Source organism: Camelus ferus, chromosome 3 (genome assembly GCF_009834535.1).
Source record: "Camelus ferus isolate YT-003-E chromosome 3, BCGSAC_Cfer_1.0, whole genome shotgun sequence".
NCBI classification, from domain to species: Eukaryota; Metazoa; Chordata; class Mammalia; order Artiodactyla; family Camelidae; genus Camelus; species Camelus ferus.
The window spans coordinates 37,245,314-37,264,290 of record NC_045698.1 but is presented as its reverse complement, the minus strand read 5'-3'; the positions used below and the strand labels follow the sequence as shown (position 1 = coordinate 37,264,290).

The following is an 18,977-nucleotide window of genomic DNA, read 5'->3' as shown; positions in this document are numbered from 1 at the left end:
AGTGTTTGAAGCTTATGGATTTAAACAGTATCCATTGTCTCCTTCTACACTTTCTCCATTTACTTTATCAACTGGTCAGCTACACGAAAAAGACCCAAATTGTTCATTCTTTTAAAGAGAAAATTTATGTACTGATGAAAGACTTTAACACTTACATAAAAGAATTAAAAAGTGACTTCAGTGACTTCCTTCTGTAAGTTATGTGTTTATTATCTCAAGCTCATAAGCAGTTATTCTCATTCAAATTGCTTTAAAAATACCTGAAGGCAAATATGAGCTTTGGATTTTCAAATCATTATTTCCCTCTATCCTCACAAACAATTGTAATCTGATAATAACTAACTTTAAATATTCCTTTATTATCTTGTTATTTCATGCTCTTCCAGTATCTTTGAATATGATAGTTTTGTTCCTTAAATACAAAGCCAGTGGTGGAGGGGAGTGGTTCAGTTCTTTGGAAGATTAAAATACTGCCACACATAATACAAAGTAAATCAGTCACATGCATCAGTCAGAGCTGACATCTTAATTCCTCAATAGACCAAATGTTAGGGCCCAAACCTATCTGATTCTAAAACCAATGCACTTGACCACTATGTTATACTACTGGAGAAAATGGAAATTAAAGTATTGCTAGTCAGATACTTCAAAATGTGTACCATCCCCAACTAAAAATATTAATAATCAGCCTATACTGAAGGGTCAAAACAAGAGGCTTATAAGCGTGCACTACCAAGTCAAGGTCCACCCTTTCCTTCACTATCACATTAATACCAGTTACTAATTCCTCATCATCTTGACGTAAGAGGCAACTTTAATATGTGAACCAAAGCATACTGCCAGATGAAGGGTAAATAGTATTTGAATTAAGTTTTCACACTAATTTGAAGAAACTTAGTCACATTAAACATAATCATATACAAATATCAAACTCAAAGAATCTATACCACAGCAATCAAAACAAATTCCAAATGAACACTAATTTTAATAAAGAAACTTTTTAAGATTATTTTTATATAGACAGATGCTGCTTGAATTTTGCTGGCTTTGAATTTTTTATTTAATGTACAAATCTTTTTGTTTTACAGCAGCATGACAGTTTTAATCACATGTGTTTCACTATTTATGTCAAAGCAATGGTATATTATTCTTTCCTTTAACAAGGTCCCCACATTACTCATATTAAGAAGAGCAAGCTTAAATAAATACACTTCTAAACTAAAAACGACTTAAATGATGAACAAGTAATACTTCTAACTCTGGCCAAATAAAATTTGTGTCAAGTTGTCTAATCAAACTATTAATTTTTCCCTCTCTATCTTGAACACGTGTTGCAGAACCTTTTTCTTCTTATTGTTATAAATTTAACAATTGTTTAGGGTAAGACATTAAAGGAGTCATTTCAGTACATAAACAATCCACCAACAGAATGTTTCTTTACAAAGAAATTTGATAAAGATTATTCCCTTCTCTTAATTCCATTTACAAAGTCACTTTCAAAACCACTTGTTTTCATTACCTAACCTCATTTAATGTAATCATGTCACTTGACCTGTGGCTAGTATCATTATAATTTTCTAGAAAACAACCTAAGAACTGGTCACCAATTTGCTATGATTTAGAAGGCTAAACAAATGAAAAAAATTATTTAAAATAAGCCTTGATGCTCTTAAGTAGTTTATCAAATATGAGCAAAAAAGCAGAAAAGTTCACCAAATTATTAAGGAATAAACACAAATATAAATGTTGAAATGAGCTGAAAGACTATGCTTCAAGTTAATTACTAGTGACTGAAGTTTTCCATCATTTAGTATCTTAAGCACCAAACGTCAGGCTCCGCTAATAATATGTTGCTGGCATATAATGTCAACACAAAATAACCAGTAGGATATCTGAAACACACTAATCAATAGTTACTAATGTCTCAAATTGCATACAACAATACAAATCATTTTCTCTTTATCACCGCCAAATAAATCACACAACTAAGTTATTTTAAAATTCTCACAGGCACAATGAAGTGACCTGAATTTGTCTTAGTTTAAATTATTAGAGATATGAGAAAAATTAATTCAGTAAGTACTAACTTTATGTGTAACAACTTAATCTGATTAAGATCAAAACACTACAGAAGTCACAGATATAAGCTGCAGGGTGTTTCAATAAAGCTAATTAAGATTCTACGTAGCATTAATTTATATTTAACTAAATTTTTAATAGCTGAACTACTTTCATGCAAAGTATTTTTTAATTGGGATATTATGTTTAGACTTGCAGTTTTTGATCTACAAAAGGACAGTTTCAGGGACAAACTAGTGGTGTTTCCTTTTTAATACATATTATATTTCCATTATTAAATTTTGACTTACCTGGAAAGAAGTAGCACTAGAAAAGTTTTCTACTGAAGTCCTTCCTAAAATTCTCATGTCTTCCTCAGGAACATAGCTATTTTAAATATTGCAATGGGGAAAACAATATTTGGGAACCCAGGGCGTAAAATGAGAAAGGAACCGTGAAGTGTAATACAATGAAAGTTTCATTGTATTCCTATGGGAAGTACTGGGAATTTAACAGTTAACGAAGCCACAATTAACCATTTCTTTCTAATGCAAACACATTTTTAAGTTTACCTAAGACACAGTAAAGAGTACATCTTCCTTTTAAACATCTTTTCAACTAGTGCTCAAAATCCTTAGACCAACCCTGAAACAGTAGAATCAAAATCTTTATATTAATACATTTTATTCTCAATATTTTCAAAGATGTATTTGCCTGTAAATCACTTCTAAAACTATTAAATTAACCAAGGATCATTACCAATAGTATCTATAGGTAGTTTTATATGACAAACGCTCACTAACATGCTTGATTTTTTAATTTACTTTCATTTTAATCAAATCCAAATTACTCCTAATTTCTTAGAGATTTTATTTAACACCTTCCAGGTGGTTCTATATTCTTATTGCAATCAGCTGTTCCCAGAAAAACTGAATAATAAGGAAACATACCTAAGAGAGGAGCTTGGGAGATTTTTTTGGTTGGGTATGTGTGTGTCTGGGCGTGTAGGCCTGGGGAGAGTGGTAGAAATACTAATTTGCAATACAGAAAAAACAATGCCATTTACATGGTTCTAACAAGTGTCTGACCACCCCCACCCCCACCCCCAAGAAGCCCTTAAATAAATTGGGAGATCAAAACAAAATAATTCCCCAGCGTATCACCCCATAAATACAGTAAAGAACAGCGCAGGAAGTGGCAAAGTTTAAAATAATGCCTTTATTGTTAGGACTAGTATGCTATCATAAGCCACAATCCTTTTGTTTTGGTAAGTTATTAATTTTCAATAGAAAAATACAAATAAACATGTGTACAAGTTCCAAAGTGGATACATCACCTCTGAATTTGGTAATAATTAAATTTATTTTTCAGATAGATATCAAATCTTCATAATTTAAATTTTTCCATTATTTTAAACTTCACTTGAATCTCTAAAAAGCTAACTAAGTTGCAATATATGAGTGCAGTTTAATCTTCTGTAAGATGCCATCAAATTAAACTCTCAGCAGTTTTAAAGAAAAGGGAGTTATTACCAGAAAAAAATACCATTAGATTTGACAATTAAAAAGGCAAATAATCTCAAACATAATTAGTTCGATAGGCAATTATTTTGAATACTCTCCACGTATAACCATTTTCATAGGTAAAAAAAATTAAGTTTATATCAATTCATAAGTAAAAGCACTTATCTTTCCAGTTAAGTTTTCAACTTTGAAAAACTACAAATTAAACTAAGTTTGTTGTTTATCAGGCTACTCTCAAAATGACATGAATTCATTAAATTTACTTATACGACCTTTTTAAAATAAAAAAACCTCATATTTGAGTGTACATAATGGTACTAACATGTGCAGATCAACTACTCAAATCAAGCTCTTTTCTATTCCCAGTATCTTTTTTAAAAGATAAGTGCTACCTTTTTTGTAGCTTAGCACATCAAAATCTGGCATTTAAAATAAAGTTTAATTCTCATCTACTATTTATTAAAAAAAAAAAAAGTGAAACCTAAAAGTAACATTTTATATCCCTCAAAGATAGATCAAAAATTACTTACCCCAAACACCTGCAGCTAAAGATTTATTCTGATTTGGTTCTCTCTCATATTCAGGATTTAAAGACGGCTAAAAAAAATTAGAATAAAAAGAAAACAACAAATGTTTAAACTGCTCACATTTAACAAAAAAAAACCTTTTAAAAGTAATCTCAATACTGAACAAAATGACATAATACAATGAACCCCTAACTATTTTAAAGACTAATTATTCATAAATCTTACTTTCTGCTTAGCCAACAATTAAAATGGTTCTATCTACCCTCAGTTAGAAAAAAACAAGGGAACTGTCTTTAAATATTCTCCTCACCCCCATTTACCTGAAGAAAAAATTGTGAATTAAAAAAAAACAGAGCAGGGGAAAAGATGTAGCTCAGTGGTAGAGTGCATCCTTAGCATGCATGAGGTATGCACTGGGTCCTGGGTTCAATCTCCAGTACCTCTGTTAAAAAATAAATAAATAAACCTAACTCATCCCCCAAAATAATAATGTTTTTAAAAACAGAGCAGATGCAAAAGAAAGTAGTTTTTGCATCAATATGAAAAATCATTCATCCTTTCTTAGCATAAGGTCAACAGCAGGGAAGAGGAAAATCAGACTGTTCATCAGCTCTTCTGTTAGGTGTTCACTGCTGGATGCTTTAGTTATCACTCAATTCTCAATGCAAAGCACAAATTTGTATTTCAAAAAGTGACGCTCAGGGTATTAAAAAGAAAACTGAGCTGAGCACTGAATGTGTACTCTAAAGCTAATCTTAGTATAGATACTGTCTAGAAAAGGGAAATTATTTAAATTTAATGAGGAATAAAATGACAAATTTATCTAAAGTTTTAAAAGACCACATGGTGGGACACAGGAATAAATGGGGGTGGGGGTGGTAGTTTATGAACAAAAAGCCTCACAAAATCTAAGGGTTAAAAATCACTGAACCTATCAAGTGTGATGTCTGTAGAAGATGAGCTGTACTGATAAAAATCTCCCGAGAAAGAACTTGATGCTTAAATGGCACTTACAGAAACCTCGCTTGTATTAAAATTACAAGAAACTTACAAAATCCTCAGCCTCAAATTGTTTGCGTTCTCTCTTGTCTTCTTTCCTCCCCGTTTCATTGTCAGGTATGTTGTTTTCATGTAGTCCTTGGCTTTTCCCAGAATGGAAAATACTGCTACGAGAACGGGAACTTCCACCATGGTATCCCCCTCGATGATTTATATTTTCAGTACCATTTCTTCCATGTGTACGCCATCCATTTTTTTCTTTCCTTCCAAAGTTACCTTATTTGATAATGGTAAAGTATTGTAAATTCAGAGAAGATGCTTACACCTAAAGATTCAATCATAATCAAAACAATTCTTAAAAGAACATGAAGAAAATTATTCTTAAACTCTACTGTTCCTTAGAAAATTTCACCTCCATTAGGACGTCCAATACCAGAATCAAAGCCATCGGAAGAGTTGTGTCGTCGACGATTCACATCGTAACGATTTTCTGTCCATGAAAAGGTTTCAGAATGCTTCTCAAAATTCAGTGACGACTGAAACAAATCATAAGCATACAGTAAATATGTGTGTGTGGGTGTGTATACATATATATATACACACCCACACACACATACACACACCTGACAATAACTTTAAAAACTAGCTAATACTGACTTTATTTCTAAGAATTTTAAATGGCTAAGACTTTGTAGTTATTTTCAATGTGTTTGGTAATTGGTAACGTAAGATGGATGCCACTGTTTCTCTATTTTCTTCTTACATTTCTTCTCGAATGTAAACAAAGAGCACCACTCTGTGTGTGTGTTTATTTTTATTTTTTACTTTGGGGGAGAGGTAATTAAGTTTATTTATTTATCTTTTTAGAGGAGTTACTGGGGATTGAATCCACGACCTCGTGCATGTGCACTCTACCACTTGAGCCATACCCTCCCCCAAGAGCACCATTCTGAAAGAGTTCAACAACTGCATCTATTTACACAAAAACTTTAAAGGTAAAATGCCTGTAAGGAAAACAAGGCAAAGTATACATTTCTTTAATAAGAAAATGTTATATTGTGTATCACACACTATTTTAAACAGCTCATGGTTTTCAACTCAGAAAATTATGACAAAGGAAGCTACAGTTTTAAGTTCTCTACATTTCCAAACTCCTTTCTCCAAAGCAAATGTTTTAACAAATTTATCCAAAAAAAAAAAAAAAAGAATATGTAAAAACAAATTACTACAAAGGACACAGAATACCTCATTTAAAGAATTAGACTTCATTTTAAGAATTAGGAATGTATGAAAACAAAAATTCACAACTATTCACCTTCACTCTGTACTTTCCCATATTCCCAGCTAAAGAAATCATGTAACCTCTTGAAAGCTTAAACTGTGGCCCTAATATGCATGTACTAAACTTCTTAGTCTGTGTCCCCACAGTGGGAAGAGGTATCCCAGTGCACCAAAATGACTGATAAGAGTTCAGAAAAATTCAGCAGTAGGATAGGGAAATTAAAGTGATCTCGCAGGTGGGGTCCCTAGGCTAATTTAATGTACTGTCGCTGTGTTTTACAGTTGATGCAAATGTTATATGCTTGTACTGAAAATGCTCAAGATTCTTCCATTCAGGGAATGTCACAGGTTGACAGGTGATTCCCATTCCCTTCCAAGTGGTCTAGCAAAAACTGTATAAGCTACCAGAAAAGAGAAGAAAATCAGACATGAGGTTGAAGACTTGATAGATACTGGAGTATTCAGAGGCTATTTCCCAGTACAACAGAGCTACCTGCCTAACACACACACCAAGTATGCTCCTTTTTTAAATGGAATGTGGCTCTTGCTCTACTGCTGACCCATCATTAAAAAACGAACAATTCAAACTAAGGGCTACCCAATAAAAGAGCCCAATAGGGCTCTCTTGATCAAATGGAAATTATGTGTTCAAGGGTGCAGCTAGCCTGGCCCTATAGACATTTTAGTTTTGCATGCAGAAGTGGCAACTACCCTTTGGAATAAACTTTATTCCCCTCTGCCACCTATAACAAGCCACTGGTTCAATAAGACTCTCAAATTACAGAGATTAAGCCTGGTTAGCTGAACTAATGGTTCAACTAAGTTAAAAGATGATGGTGTCCACTGCTGCCATCCAGCCCAACAACTCTGGAAAACAAAATGGGTAAGTACCAATCAGCTCAATGGAATAAAATAAAAGCTGTGACTCTTGCCTTAGATAATATCCTTAAGGACATTTTATATTTTTCTGAGTCTTGGTCTGTTGTCAATGACCTAGTCATCTTGTCCGTCATCCGAAAAACTAGACTAGCAGATTAAAAACACTTCTCTGGGGTCACACACTGCGCAAAATTGCAGCTGCTGCTCAGACAATCTGAGTCACTCATGTTGATACAGTAAGGCTTGCTGTCTGATGAAGAGTGAATGTAACTGAGAACGACTGAAATAAGAATACAGATCAAGTCTTTGGCACGCTACCTAGATCCATCATCACACGAGACATGGAACACATCCACTATCACAGACCGATTACAAAATAAAGGCCTATCCCCCTATCTTTCCGATGCAGAAGCCATCACTACATGCCAACTTGTGACCCCTGCCAAAGGTGATCCATTTGTCTCAACTGTGAACAAGAACACATTACACAAGGAGAACTACATTCAAACCTCTGACTAATTCATGGAGCTATCCATGAAGTCTCATCACTGTTGAAACTTTTTCAGATTATAGTGTTACTGCTGCAGTCTGACAGGCTAACTCTGGTCACACTATTGTGATTCTTGAAATTAATCCACATTCTGTCATGTTTTTGGCATTCCAGACCACTAACAGACCACTAATAGTACATCTTTTGTCAAAGGGGTCACCCTGCTTTGGTCCATTTTTCAAAGTGCTCAGTGGACATTCCATACTATTAACCACAGGCATCTGGTATTCAAAAGCATTTTAACAATCTCCTCAAAATTCAACAACCTACAACTCTGTGTCCCTCATCTCTTCACAAATCTTAGTAAGACAGTTTGGTCCATGAACGCAGCGTAGCCAAAAAGAGATTATATTCTCTTAGCCACTTCCTGGGTAGTAATCGGGATGTTCTTTCTTTGTGAAGAGTTATGAGAGTATACAGACCTACATTAAAAATTCAAGATTCTGCCCTGATTATCCCTGCACATGATGTTTCTTTCTTTCTCCTAAAAGCAAATGCAGGCCAGGCCACCTCTCAGGGTAATGGCCAACCAAAAAGGAATTCAAACAATCTGGTCTGGTCACCTGGATTCTCTTGACTAAATTTGCTTGTGCACACTTCTCACCGAGTCCCCCCTAAAATACCCAATGTGGACTAAGGTGAGGGTGAGAGACTTTTATAATAAGTCTCTGCAAATTATTTAAAAATGCTCCTTCCCCACTCATGTCTGGCTCCTCTGGATAAAAAAAATCTGGGTGCAGGAAGGGGATTTTTTTTTTAAGTGAAGTTATTAGAGCTATGGGAATGGGGACATACCGATTTCAAGGCTGTTAAGGGGGAACAAAAACCCTAGCACTTGCAGAAGGAGTATCTTTGACCCCAGAAGGTGCAGGGAGAAAGGAGAACAATTAACGTTCTCTCTTGTCCCCTAAATCAGCACCATTGTGAATCCAACAGCAGCTGAGGATAAACAGCTAGATTTGTATCCCCACCCATATGTTTTGAAATTAAAAAAAAAAAATTGATGTGGCCATGTACAGCCCTTACAATTCTGCTGTGCCAGATGTCAACAGCAGCTCCTGAACACGAATGTGTAAAGAACACCCTTCAATTTAATCTATGTCATGTTTCTGGCATTCCAGACCACTAACAGTCCAATTAATAGTACATCTTTCATCAAATGGATCACCCTGCAATGGGCCAATATTCAAAGTAGTCAACAGACATTTCATATTCCCTACCTGCACAACTTTGTTTCGTTCTAATAAAAACTCACATGATTCTCCTAGCACCTGAGTGGTCTTAGGTTATGCCTTGTACGGCAACTGATGTTGCAACTAATGATGACACTGTGCATGTGTCTTAACCAAGCAAATGTAACAGCAATCCAAATCAAGTTTAACAACAAATCTCAAACTGGAGTGATCTGTGTCCCTTCAGGTAGTATGCTCGTATGTGGGGGAAAATACGTCATGGAATGTCTTTCTTCTACTGAGGATGAGGGTTGCTTTTTGGTTCATCTTATTGCCCTTAAAACTGTAAGTAATATATCAAAACTCAAGTCAATTTATACTCCCTTGGGTGGATTTCAATGGACAATAGAGTGGCATTAGCCATATACTGGTTGGCTTATTAAAAAAAAAATCTACTGTTCCCCCCACATTATTCACAATTGCTTAAATTCTGGTCTTACCATGCTACTTTGGGACATTGATAGTAGCCTTCATTAAACTGTTATAAGACAAATTAAATCCATTTAATTTGTTCATCACATTAATCAAAATAGCTTACAGAGTGGTACAATCATGTGAAAATTCAAGTTCAGCCAAAAACATGCATGTTTGATGGGCAGACTGTTGGGATTAAGCAATCCACCATGGGCCCTGAGCATCCCTGCATGTTCTTACCTGTATGCCAAAAGTCTTGACAACTCTTTCTATTGCCCATTTCTCAGGGTTATGTTCACAGAGAACAACATTGAGGAATAAGTGATATCCTTCTTTGAGACAAAGAGCAGTATTATAAATGTGGTAGATTTCCCTCCCCATGTAAGGTTATCAACAACCCGGGCCCTCCATGTCAACTCTCAAAGGGTTTAAGGGACAGGAAGAACAAGTGCCAGAATCATGCATATGCTACCTGCTGTGTTATGAATAATAAAGCTCTCAGTCTCTGACCCTACTGTCTTCTGCCAGCATCCATGAACAGTAACAGGCTAGCTTGTTACTATTACCTTGAAAGTAGGATAAAATCCCAGTAGACAGATTCTGACATACAGCCAGCACAGTAAAATATGAATAAGAAATACAAGGAACAGGACTGAAAATGCAGATAGAAAACTGGTATTACTTGTGAATGAGTAACTGTCCACACTTAAAAAAAAAAATCCAAGACATTCCAGAGTAAAAATTGATCAGGGCTGCTAGATACAATATAACACATGATACAATATATCTGCAACAAAGATTTTATAAGAAAACTTTTCAAAATCAGCATTTAAAATAGCAACAAGTACTATAAGGCACTTGAATATATCTAGTGAAATACAGGGGAGACTGAAAAATAATAATGTAACTTTAAAACATTAAAGATTTCACACACACACACACACACTTCCTGAACCAACACCAAAAAAAAAAAAGGCAACCCAAAAGAAATAATAAACAAAGAATGAGAACAGGCAATTCATAGAAATATAACACAATGTCCAAGAAACAGTGAAAATAAATTTCATAACAAAGACTGGCAAAAAATTTAACTCTGATAATCTGACAAAGTTTTGGCAAGAATATAAAGTGAAGACACTAGTTATGCATAGCATGCAGGAGTAAAAAATCTGTACACCACATGGAAAAGCCGTTTGGCAATAGCGAACTAAATTCCAGCAATTTTTCTCCTAACTATGGGTTAAAAGAGCCTTGCTACTCAAAGCGTGGTCCATATTCAGGCAGAATCAGCAGCGCTTCGAAGACTGTTAAAACTAGCACCTTTTCTGAAATCTACTGGAATTAGAATCTGCATTTTAACAAAATCCCCACGTTATTTTCATATTCATAAAAGTTTGAGAGGCAAGGGTCTGAAGAATTCTTATTCATGTGTACAAGAAGATATTACAAGAATATTCAATGCAGTACTTTCTTTAGTAGCCTAAAGATATAAACAATCTCAATGAGTCAAGTGAAATGTGATACAGAGGCACAAAATAGAATACTACAGGAGTTTTAAGATAATTATACCAAATCTGCAGATATCAACATGGGGGGAAAAATCCCAAAGATATATGAATGTAAAAGCAAGATGCAGACATACAAATGATAATTATTTATATAAATTTTATAAACATACAGAACAATGCTATTTACTGATACCACATATCTAGTAATAATATAAGAACATACATTGAACATACATTTCTGCTGGGGAAAAAAATGAGGACAGAAAAAAGAATGTGAAGAAGTAAACAGTAAACTTCAATTGTTTTATTTCTAGAAGAGACACAAAGCTAACAGGGCAAAATGTTAAGGATAAGTACTCTTGGGTGGTTAAGTTCATTTAATTATTCTCTATGCTTCTTTGTATGTTTAACTATTTCATTAGAACCATCTACATGCTTTTACTCAAACTTATCCAGACAGACAAGCTCTAGGAAAATATCTGCAATACATATGACAAACAAATCCCTCAATACAAAGAGTTACTGCAAATAAATCACTAAGAAATAAATTACATTATTCTTAGTTCTTAGAAAGTTCGTAACACAAATATGTTCAGCTACAATTAAACAATGCAAATCAAAACAATTAAGCACCATTTTTCATCCAATTTCCCAAAGATTAAAAAATGTAAAACCACCCAGTGCTGCCAAAACTGAAAAACACGCCCCCCCCTCATAAAATTCTGCAAAGATTATAAATTGGTACAACCTTTTTGGAGAGCAATTAGCATTATCTACCAAAATGTATAAGCCTTCTAATCCATTGATTCTGCTGCTAGGAATTTACCCTACAAATATATTCAAGAGATGCCTAGGCATCCTTGCAGCTTAGTCCATTAATAGGCAACTAATTAAGTAATCTATGTAGATTTCCTCAATAAAATACTACAGTTTACAGCTGAACAACACACGGGGTTACAGGTGCCAACCCTCTGCACAAACATCCATGTATGACTGACTGTACAGTTGAACCCTCCATATCTACAGATCGTGTAGTACTATAGGACATATTTATTGAAAAAAATCCACTTAAGTAGACACGAACAGTTGGAACCCATATTGTTCAAGGGTCAACTGTATGTAACCACTGAAGTTAGATATTGGAAATGCTGTATTTGAAGAAGAAAAAAAAGCAATTTCATTTCTTTATACAAACCAGGATAAAAAAATACTCTGGTGTAAGCATAAAAACACCCTGGTATTTCACTTCTAAAAATTAGTCTACTACCTAATAATCAAGAAAAGTTATTAAACTGGTAAAATTTTTATAGTCAGGCACACATGGGTTCCTATCCTAACTCTAGCACTTTGGGGACAGGTTACTTATCTCTCTCAACTTCAGTTCCCTCATATGTAAGTGGGGGAATAAACAGTATTTTATATCTTACAATTTTTGTTAGCCTTTATAAACTGTTTTACATAGTGACTGGCATGTAGTAATAATTCAAGGTGCATTAGTTATTACATTTTAAATCTTTTTCTGAATTGCTTTTAAAAACAGTTTAGCAATTTTTTTCTGATTCCCAGAATATCTGAATTACTAGTTAACAAAAACTACACAGTAAACAAGGAGTTTTAATGAACTCAGCTACCAATCTGACTGAATTTTCTGATCCTCTTAGACTAAAGTTTAAATAGCAAGCATTTTCAATGCTGACATTGCTTATATTACCGAAGGGAAGTAAATACAATGTTACTTTTCAAACTGCAGGTCAGGACCCCTTACAGAGGGTAAAGAAATCAGTAGCAATTTGCATTTTTTATTGGAATTAAAAAAGAACAGAAGACCACAAGAGAAAGAAAACCACAGGTATATGACTTTTGTTTTAGTTATACGTATGTGTATATAAAAGCATTATGTAAAATTTGCTTCTTTACTGGGTCCCAATCAAAAGCTAATGCTCTATTTCACAGACATAATCAACCACATGCAGTTTAAAATATTACCACATGATGGGGCTAAAATTCTGCACACCTTGGAAATCTACTCAGGTGCAGTACTAAAAAGTTACCCTTAACTCAAATCCTCATATAATTCCTTCAAACAAATAAAAAAGACTTCCACTAAGTTGAAATAGAGAACACAATAATAATTAATCTCTGTCCCATTTAGTAAGGATAAGATTAAGAGCGCTGGCAGAAAACAAGAGGTTAATTATAAATAAGAATCCATGAATAGTGATTTTGAGTGATGAAAGGATAAGACACAACTAAACTAAAGGTGTGTATTTGTATTTGTTTGTCAAAACCTCTCGGAGCAAGGTTTAAAGATATAGTTTCAAATATTGTTATTTAACAATTCAACTGACACCATTTTCTGGAGGTAATTTAGAATAAAGTAGAATAATTGAGAATTTAGAATAGGCAATCCCAAATCTCAAAATCATCATCTTCATTCCTGAGGGCCTATATCCAGATCAAGAGTCTGGTTCTAGAGAGCACTAAAGATTTTCATCACACTTAACAATAGCAGTCAATCTTCAACAACCTCAGAATAACATCTGAATGAAGACAAAAATTATTTTCAAGCTTTTTTATGTTCGTACCTAACTCTCTAGGTGCTGGTAATTTTTTATTGATATGCTTAAAAATGAAAATAAGTCAGAGAAAATGAACTAAAGAGAAAAAGGAAACAAAGGGAGGAGCAGAAAATTCCTACGTATGCAGGCTCTGAAGTAGGCTGGGGGTGCAGTGAAATGAACCCAGGAAAAGCACGGGGGAACAAACAACAAAGAAGCATATTCCAGAGACCTAAACATAAGAGGAAAGGAGGTAAAGAGTCTAAGAAGTGATCTCAGTTGCTTAACAGTGGTAGTCTACATTTTCTAACGATTTTGATTCCATTTTAGTCTATGAAATAAAATGTTTAAACATTTTACAAAATTCCAAAATTAATCCTATGAAAAGAATACAGAACAGAAAATGCATCCTAAATTCTAGTCTAGGTTCACACTAATTACATGAAAAAAGGCAAGTCAATTAACCTTCCAGAGAATTCATCACAATAATAAAATAAAGTCAGGTCACATGATCATTAACAGCCATTTTCAAACATTAAAATTCCCTTGTCTAGGAGAATTTTATTACTCCAGTGCAGCTTTTTCAACATATTATGGGCCAAATTTATTATAATCTGACAAGTCTTTACTGGGGAGTAACTTTCCAACTTATAAAATTGTTCCCATGAACTGTTTTAATGAGCTTTTCGTAAGAACTGTGTATACCCCTAAAAGGTCCTAAAAGAATGCCTTAGCATGCATGGTAAAGCTTAATTAACAGGCAAGCTGATCAAGACCCTCTTTTGATTTCTCTGCACTATGGAAAAAACAAAGTGGAAGACAGCTATTAAGCTAGAGAGATCGAGTCTCATCAATTCCAAGGTCCCTCTTAACACATGTAATAAGTAAATGACAATTTCAATGCCCACCAGGTCTTATACAAATCATATTCTGTTTTAGTTACTTAAAATGAACATTTTTATACAAAACACAGACTCATAGATATAGAATACAAACTTGTGGTTGCCGGGGGAGGGGGGTGGGAAGGGACAGACTGGGAGTTCGAAATTTATAGATACTGACAGGCATATATAGAATAGAACATACTGTATAGCACAGAGAAATATATACAAGATCTTGTGGTTGCTCACCGTGAAAAACAATGTGAAAATGGATATATGTATATTCACATATGACTGAAAAATTGTACTGTACACCAGAAATTGACACATTGTAAACTGACTATAACTCAATAAAAAATAAAAAAATAAAACGAACATTTTAAAATTAGTGAGTCCTGATATGTAACAACACTGCAAAGTTCTCATCACTCCTGAAATTTCACTAATATGCCTTTCAAAGTCTTATTTATTTGAAAAAGAAGTCTTTCCAGTTATAAGGAAAGACTTCAAAAACCTGGCTTTTTTTAAAAAACATATTATCTACAGGAAAGTAAGTAAAGGAAGTTATCAGAAGAATAGTATAGGAAAACAAAATGCAAAAGTAATGTTCAATTATTTAACTGGCTTGAATTTTAAAATGCAGCAATCTGATTAACACAAAAGACAACTTTTGAAGTAAATAGCTTAGTTGTTGATGGTATATTGAAAACTGATTTTTTAAATAAAAAGCAATAGATTAAATACGAAATAACTTAGAATATAAAAAGTATTTCTCTGCAAAAACATTAAGCTTTCAGTTTAACTACGTCTGTACAGAAGATGAACTAGATGCAGACAGAAAGAAAGAAAAGAGATGCAAGAAAGAATACCTTTGTTGATGATGGTGGGGTAGGAAAATTAAGCCAGGCTGGAGCAAAGTCATGCTGCGCCATTTAGGTCCAGTCTCTCCAACTCAGCGAAACAAGGCTTCAACACCTCATGGCAAGTCCCTGTCATATAAAAATGGAAGACATTAGATCTATATAGCTCCTGGCCAAAATTACCTTATCACCCCCTTTAAATTACAATGAGTCAACTACTACAAAATTCCAACTATAATGAAATTCTAGAGAAGGCAAAAATATAGTGATAAAAACTAGATCACTGGATTCGGGGTGAAGGGTCTGGGGAGAAGGGAAATGACTGCAAAGAGAAGGACGCAATTTTCAAACTATGGGGTATTTACCCTAATTGTGGTGATGGTTTTACAAATGTACACACTTGTCAAAACTCATCAAATTGTGCACTTAAAACTGAATAATTTTATTATAAACATAGTTCAAAGAACCTTATTTTTTAAAATTACAATGACTTTATCACAAATAGACTAACTAGCAAATGTCTCCTGATGTGACACAAGAACATGCAGGCCGCATTATCTATGATGCATTCTTTCTCCCATCTCATATGGAATCTGAAATCTGATGTAACTACCAAATAGTTGGAAATTCAACATAGAAGAACAAGTTAAAGAACACCTGAGGGAAGTAATCCACCAAATGCAGATCACAAGATATTCTACAGGTCAAATGATCTGGTTTCTTCAACAAATAAATGACTTTCATAAGCAGATCAATCAAATACAACATGTGGACCTTACGCAGATCCTTACTCAAACCAACCAACCTTTAAGAAGTGAAAATTAAGAAACAGTCAAAAATTTGAACATGAACTATTAAATGACATTAAGAAACTACTGATCATTTTAGATGTGGTAACAGCAGGATAGTGGTACAGTGGACCCTTGAACAATATGGGTTTGAGCTTGAGCTGTGAGGCTTCACTTCACACAGATTTTTTCCACTCAATACATACTACAGCAATAAGCAACCCGATGTAGGTCGGATCCAAGAATGTGGAGCAGCAGGTGTAGAGGGCCAACTGTAAGGTTATAGTCAGACTTTCAGCTGCATGGATGGACAGCACTCCAACCCCCACACTGTTCAAGAACCAACTGTATATAAAAGGACGTACACTAATTTACAATCTTTACAATTAAATGGATACATCTGTAATTTGCTTTTAAAATTAACCAGGGAATGCTGAATAAAGATATAGTTGAAACAAGACTGTCCATATGTTAATAAGCATTAGTACAAGGAGGTGTATCAATATTCTACTTACATGTTTGAAAATTTCCATAATTAAAAAGTATTTTTTAATTATAATCATCACAGTGGGGAGGGTACAGCTCAGTGGTAGAGTGCATGCCTAGCATGCATGAAGTCCTGGGTTCAATCCCCAGTACCTCCATCAATAAGTAAGTTAAGTAAGTAAGTAAATAATAAACCTAATTACCCCCACAAAATATTACAATCATCACAATGAGCATTCACTGCTCTTCTGCATTCTAAATTTAACTTTTGGGGAGCTTCTCTCAATAACATCAATAAAAGTTTCAAGTTGCCAATCCAATCTAAACATAGTAAATTTCTAATTTTTTTAAATGAGGCAGAAGCCAACTGGGCAACTGTACTTATTTCAATATAGCGCTTAGACTATTAGTCAATGAAAAAACTCTTATTTTCTCAACATTAAAATGTCTCAGTTTACTAATAAATGTTTTATATTTACAATTGCATAATAATCTCAAAAGTGAAATTTTAAAAAGCAAAATGATCAATACCATTGTAAATCTTCCTTTCTCAAAATTCTTTCAAATATAAGTGCTATGGCAGAATTTTTTTAAAGTCATATCAATTTCTTAAAACTCTCAATATATTACAGAAACATTCTACTTCTTCTATCCCAAACTGTACTGGTTTATAAAGGTTAAGAATGGCCAAAAGGCAAAGCTACAGAAACAATAAAAAGATCGTGATTTCCAGGGGTTTACGGAGAGGAAGGGAGGGAGGAACAAATAGATGGAGCACAAGGGATTTTTAGGGCAATGAAATTATTCTGTATGATACTATAGTAGTGGCTACATGTCATTATGCATTTGTCAAAACCCACAGAATGAACAAAATCAAGAGTGAACCCTAATGTAAACTATGGACTTTGGATGATAATAATGTGCCCATGTTGGTTCATCGATTGTACCACGTATGCCACACTGATGAGGAATGTTGAGGGTAGGGGAGTGTGTCTGTGTGGGTGGGGAGGGTTACGTGCAAACTCTGTATTTTCTGCTCAGTTCTGCTGTGAATCTGAAACTGCTCTAAAATTAAAGTCTATTAATAAAAAAAAAAAAAAAAAAAGGCCAGAGACAAAGAAGAGATACAGATGGTTAACTCACTATGGTAATGAAAATGTTTAAATGTTCAATTAAATGTTCATGAGTCAGGGTTTTAAAAAAAACAGAAAGAAACCTTGATACAATTTATGAATTCCAATAAAACACTTATGAAACGGGGGAGGGTATAGCTCAAGTAGTAGAGCACCCACTTAGCATACACAAGGTCCTGGGTTCAATCTCCAGTACTTCCTCTAAAAATAAGTAAGTAAATCTAACTACCCTCCCCCACCAAAATAAATAAATAAATAAATAATTATTAAAAAAAAAAAAGAAAAGCAAAAAACCACTTACGAAACAAACGCAACATTTTAAGAGTGTCTCTAAATCAAAATGAACTATGCAAAAATTCAGACATTTTGAGCTCTAATTCTACCATCACTTTACATTATATTTGGAAGTCTTGTGAAATAAAAATGAGAATAAAAGTGTTGTAGGATTTATAAAAGACTTTTATTATCTATTTTGACATGATGCTAAATACTAACTGCTTTGTGGTGTTTGTAATAGGATGTTACTTTTCCAACTTTTCTCTGGAAACTCTTTAAAATCATAAGTCCAATAACTCAATGAGAATGAAAAATTGTTTTTACATCTTGTTCCAAGTAACAATTCACAAAAAACTCCAAAGGACCTAAATAAAATAACCAATAATTTAAAGTTTATCATTTTAAACAGGGTCTCATTCAAGATGATGGTTAAATGAGAAGTTAAATACTAAAATCTATCTCTGGGAGGCAAACCACTACTATTACCTCTTCATTTCTGCAATGTCTTTATGAATTCTAATTTAAATCTATCTTAAAGAAAAAAGCACGGATAGCTCATGGCAGAAGTTTTCCTGTTAGGGAAAAACGTAAAAAATACTAGTTAATATTAGGACATTTACACAACAAGTGTGTAAAGGTATCAGGATATGCCATCCCCAAAATATGCCACTTTGATGTAAGAAAAATTAAGCTGAAAGCATGTGAGTACCTGAAATCCCTTGTCTACCTAAAAGCAGAACCTCTCCCCAAAATTTATCAATCCCCTTCTCTGAAGCAACTCTAACCTTCTCTTCTGGGCGACTCCCCTCCCCCACCCAAAAACTTCAGCACCACACCCAGACATTGTCACAAACTCCTAAAGGCCCATTTATCTACCTTTCCTAAAAGTCCTTTGCTTTTCCATTTAAATAAATGCCCTTTTCCCCCTACGAAAACAGAGGTACAGAGATTCCAAAGTCTAATCATCTCTTTGAGTTAGTCATCTCTAGATACTGCCAGATATGAATACATGCTAATAATCTTT

At 34.1% G+C, this 18,977-nt stretch overlaps 1 protein-coding gene across 4 annotated transcripts in view; it reads right to left on the bottom strand.

Annotated features, from left to right (window-relative positions):
• The window catches only part of GPBP1 (GC-rich promoter binding protein 1), a 58,254-nt gene that overhangs the window by 15,166 nt on the left and 24,111 nt on the right, over positions 1–18,977 (bottom strand). For 3 of the 4 annotated variants that reach the window (XM_014555577.2, XM_014555576.2, XM_032472519.1), the window contains exons 3-7: positions 15,280–15,399; positions 5,520–5,643; positions 5,160–5,383; positions 4,112–4,178; positions 3,009–3,068 (exon numbers count right to left, since the gene is read on the bottom strand). In XM_014555577.2, the coding sequence (XP_014411063.1) occupies positions 3,009–3,068; positions 4,112–4,178; positions 5,160–5,383; positions 5,520–5,643; positions 15,280–15,342 (538 nt within the window). In that variant the 5' untranslated portion in view covers positions 15,343–15,399. The remainder of the gene's footprint in view (positions 1–3,008; positions 3,069–4,111; positions 4,179–5,159; positions 5,384–5,519; positions 5,644–15,279; positions 15,400–18,977) is intronic. The other variant, XM_006180353.3, reaches the window with a different exon arrangement.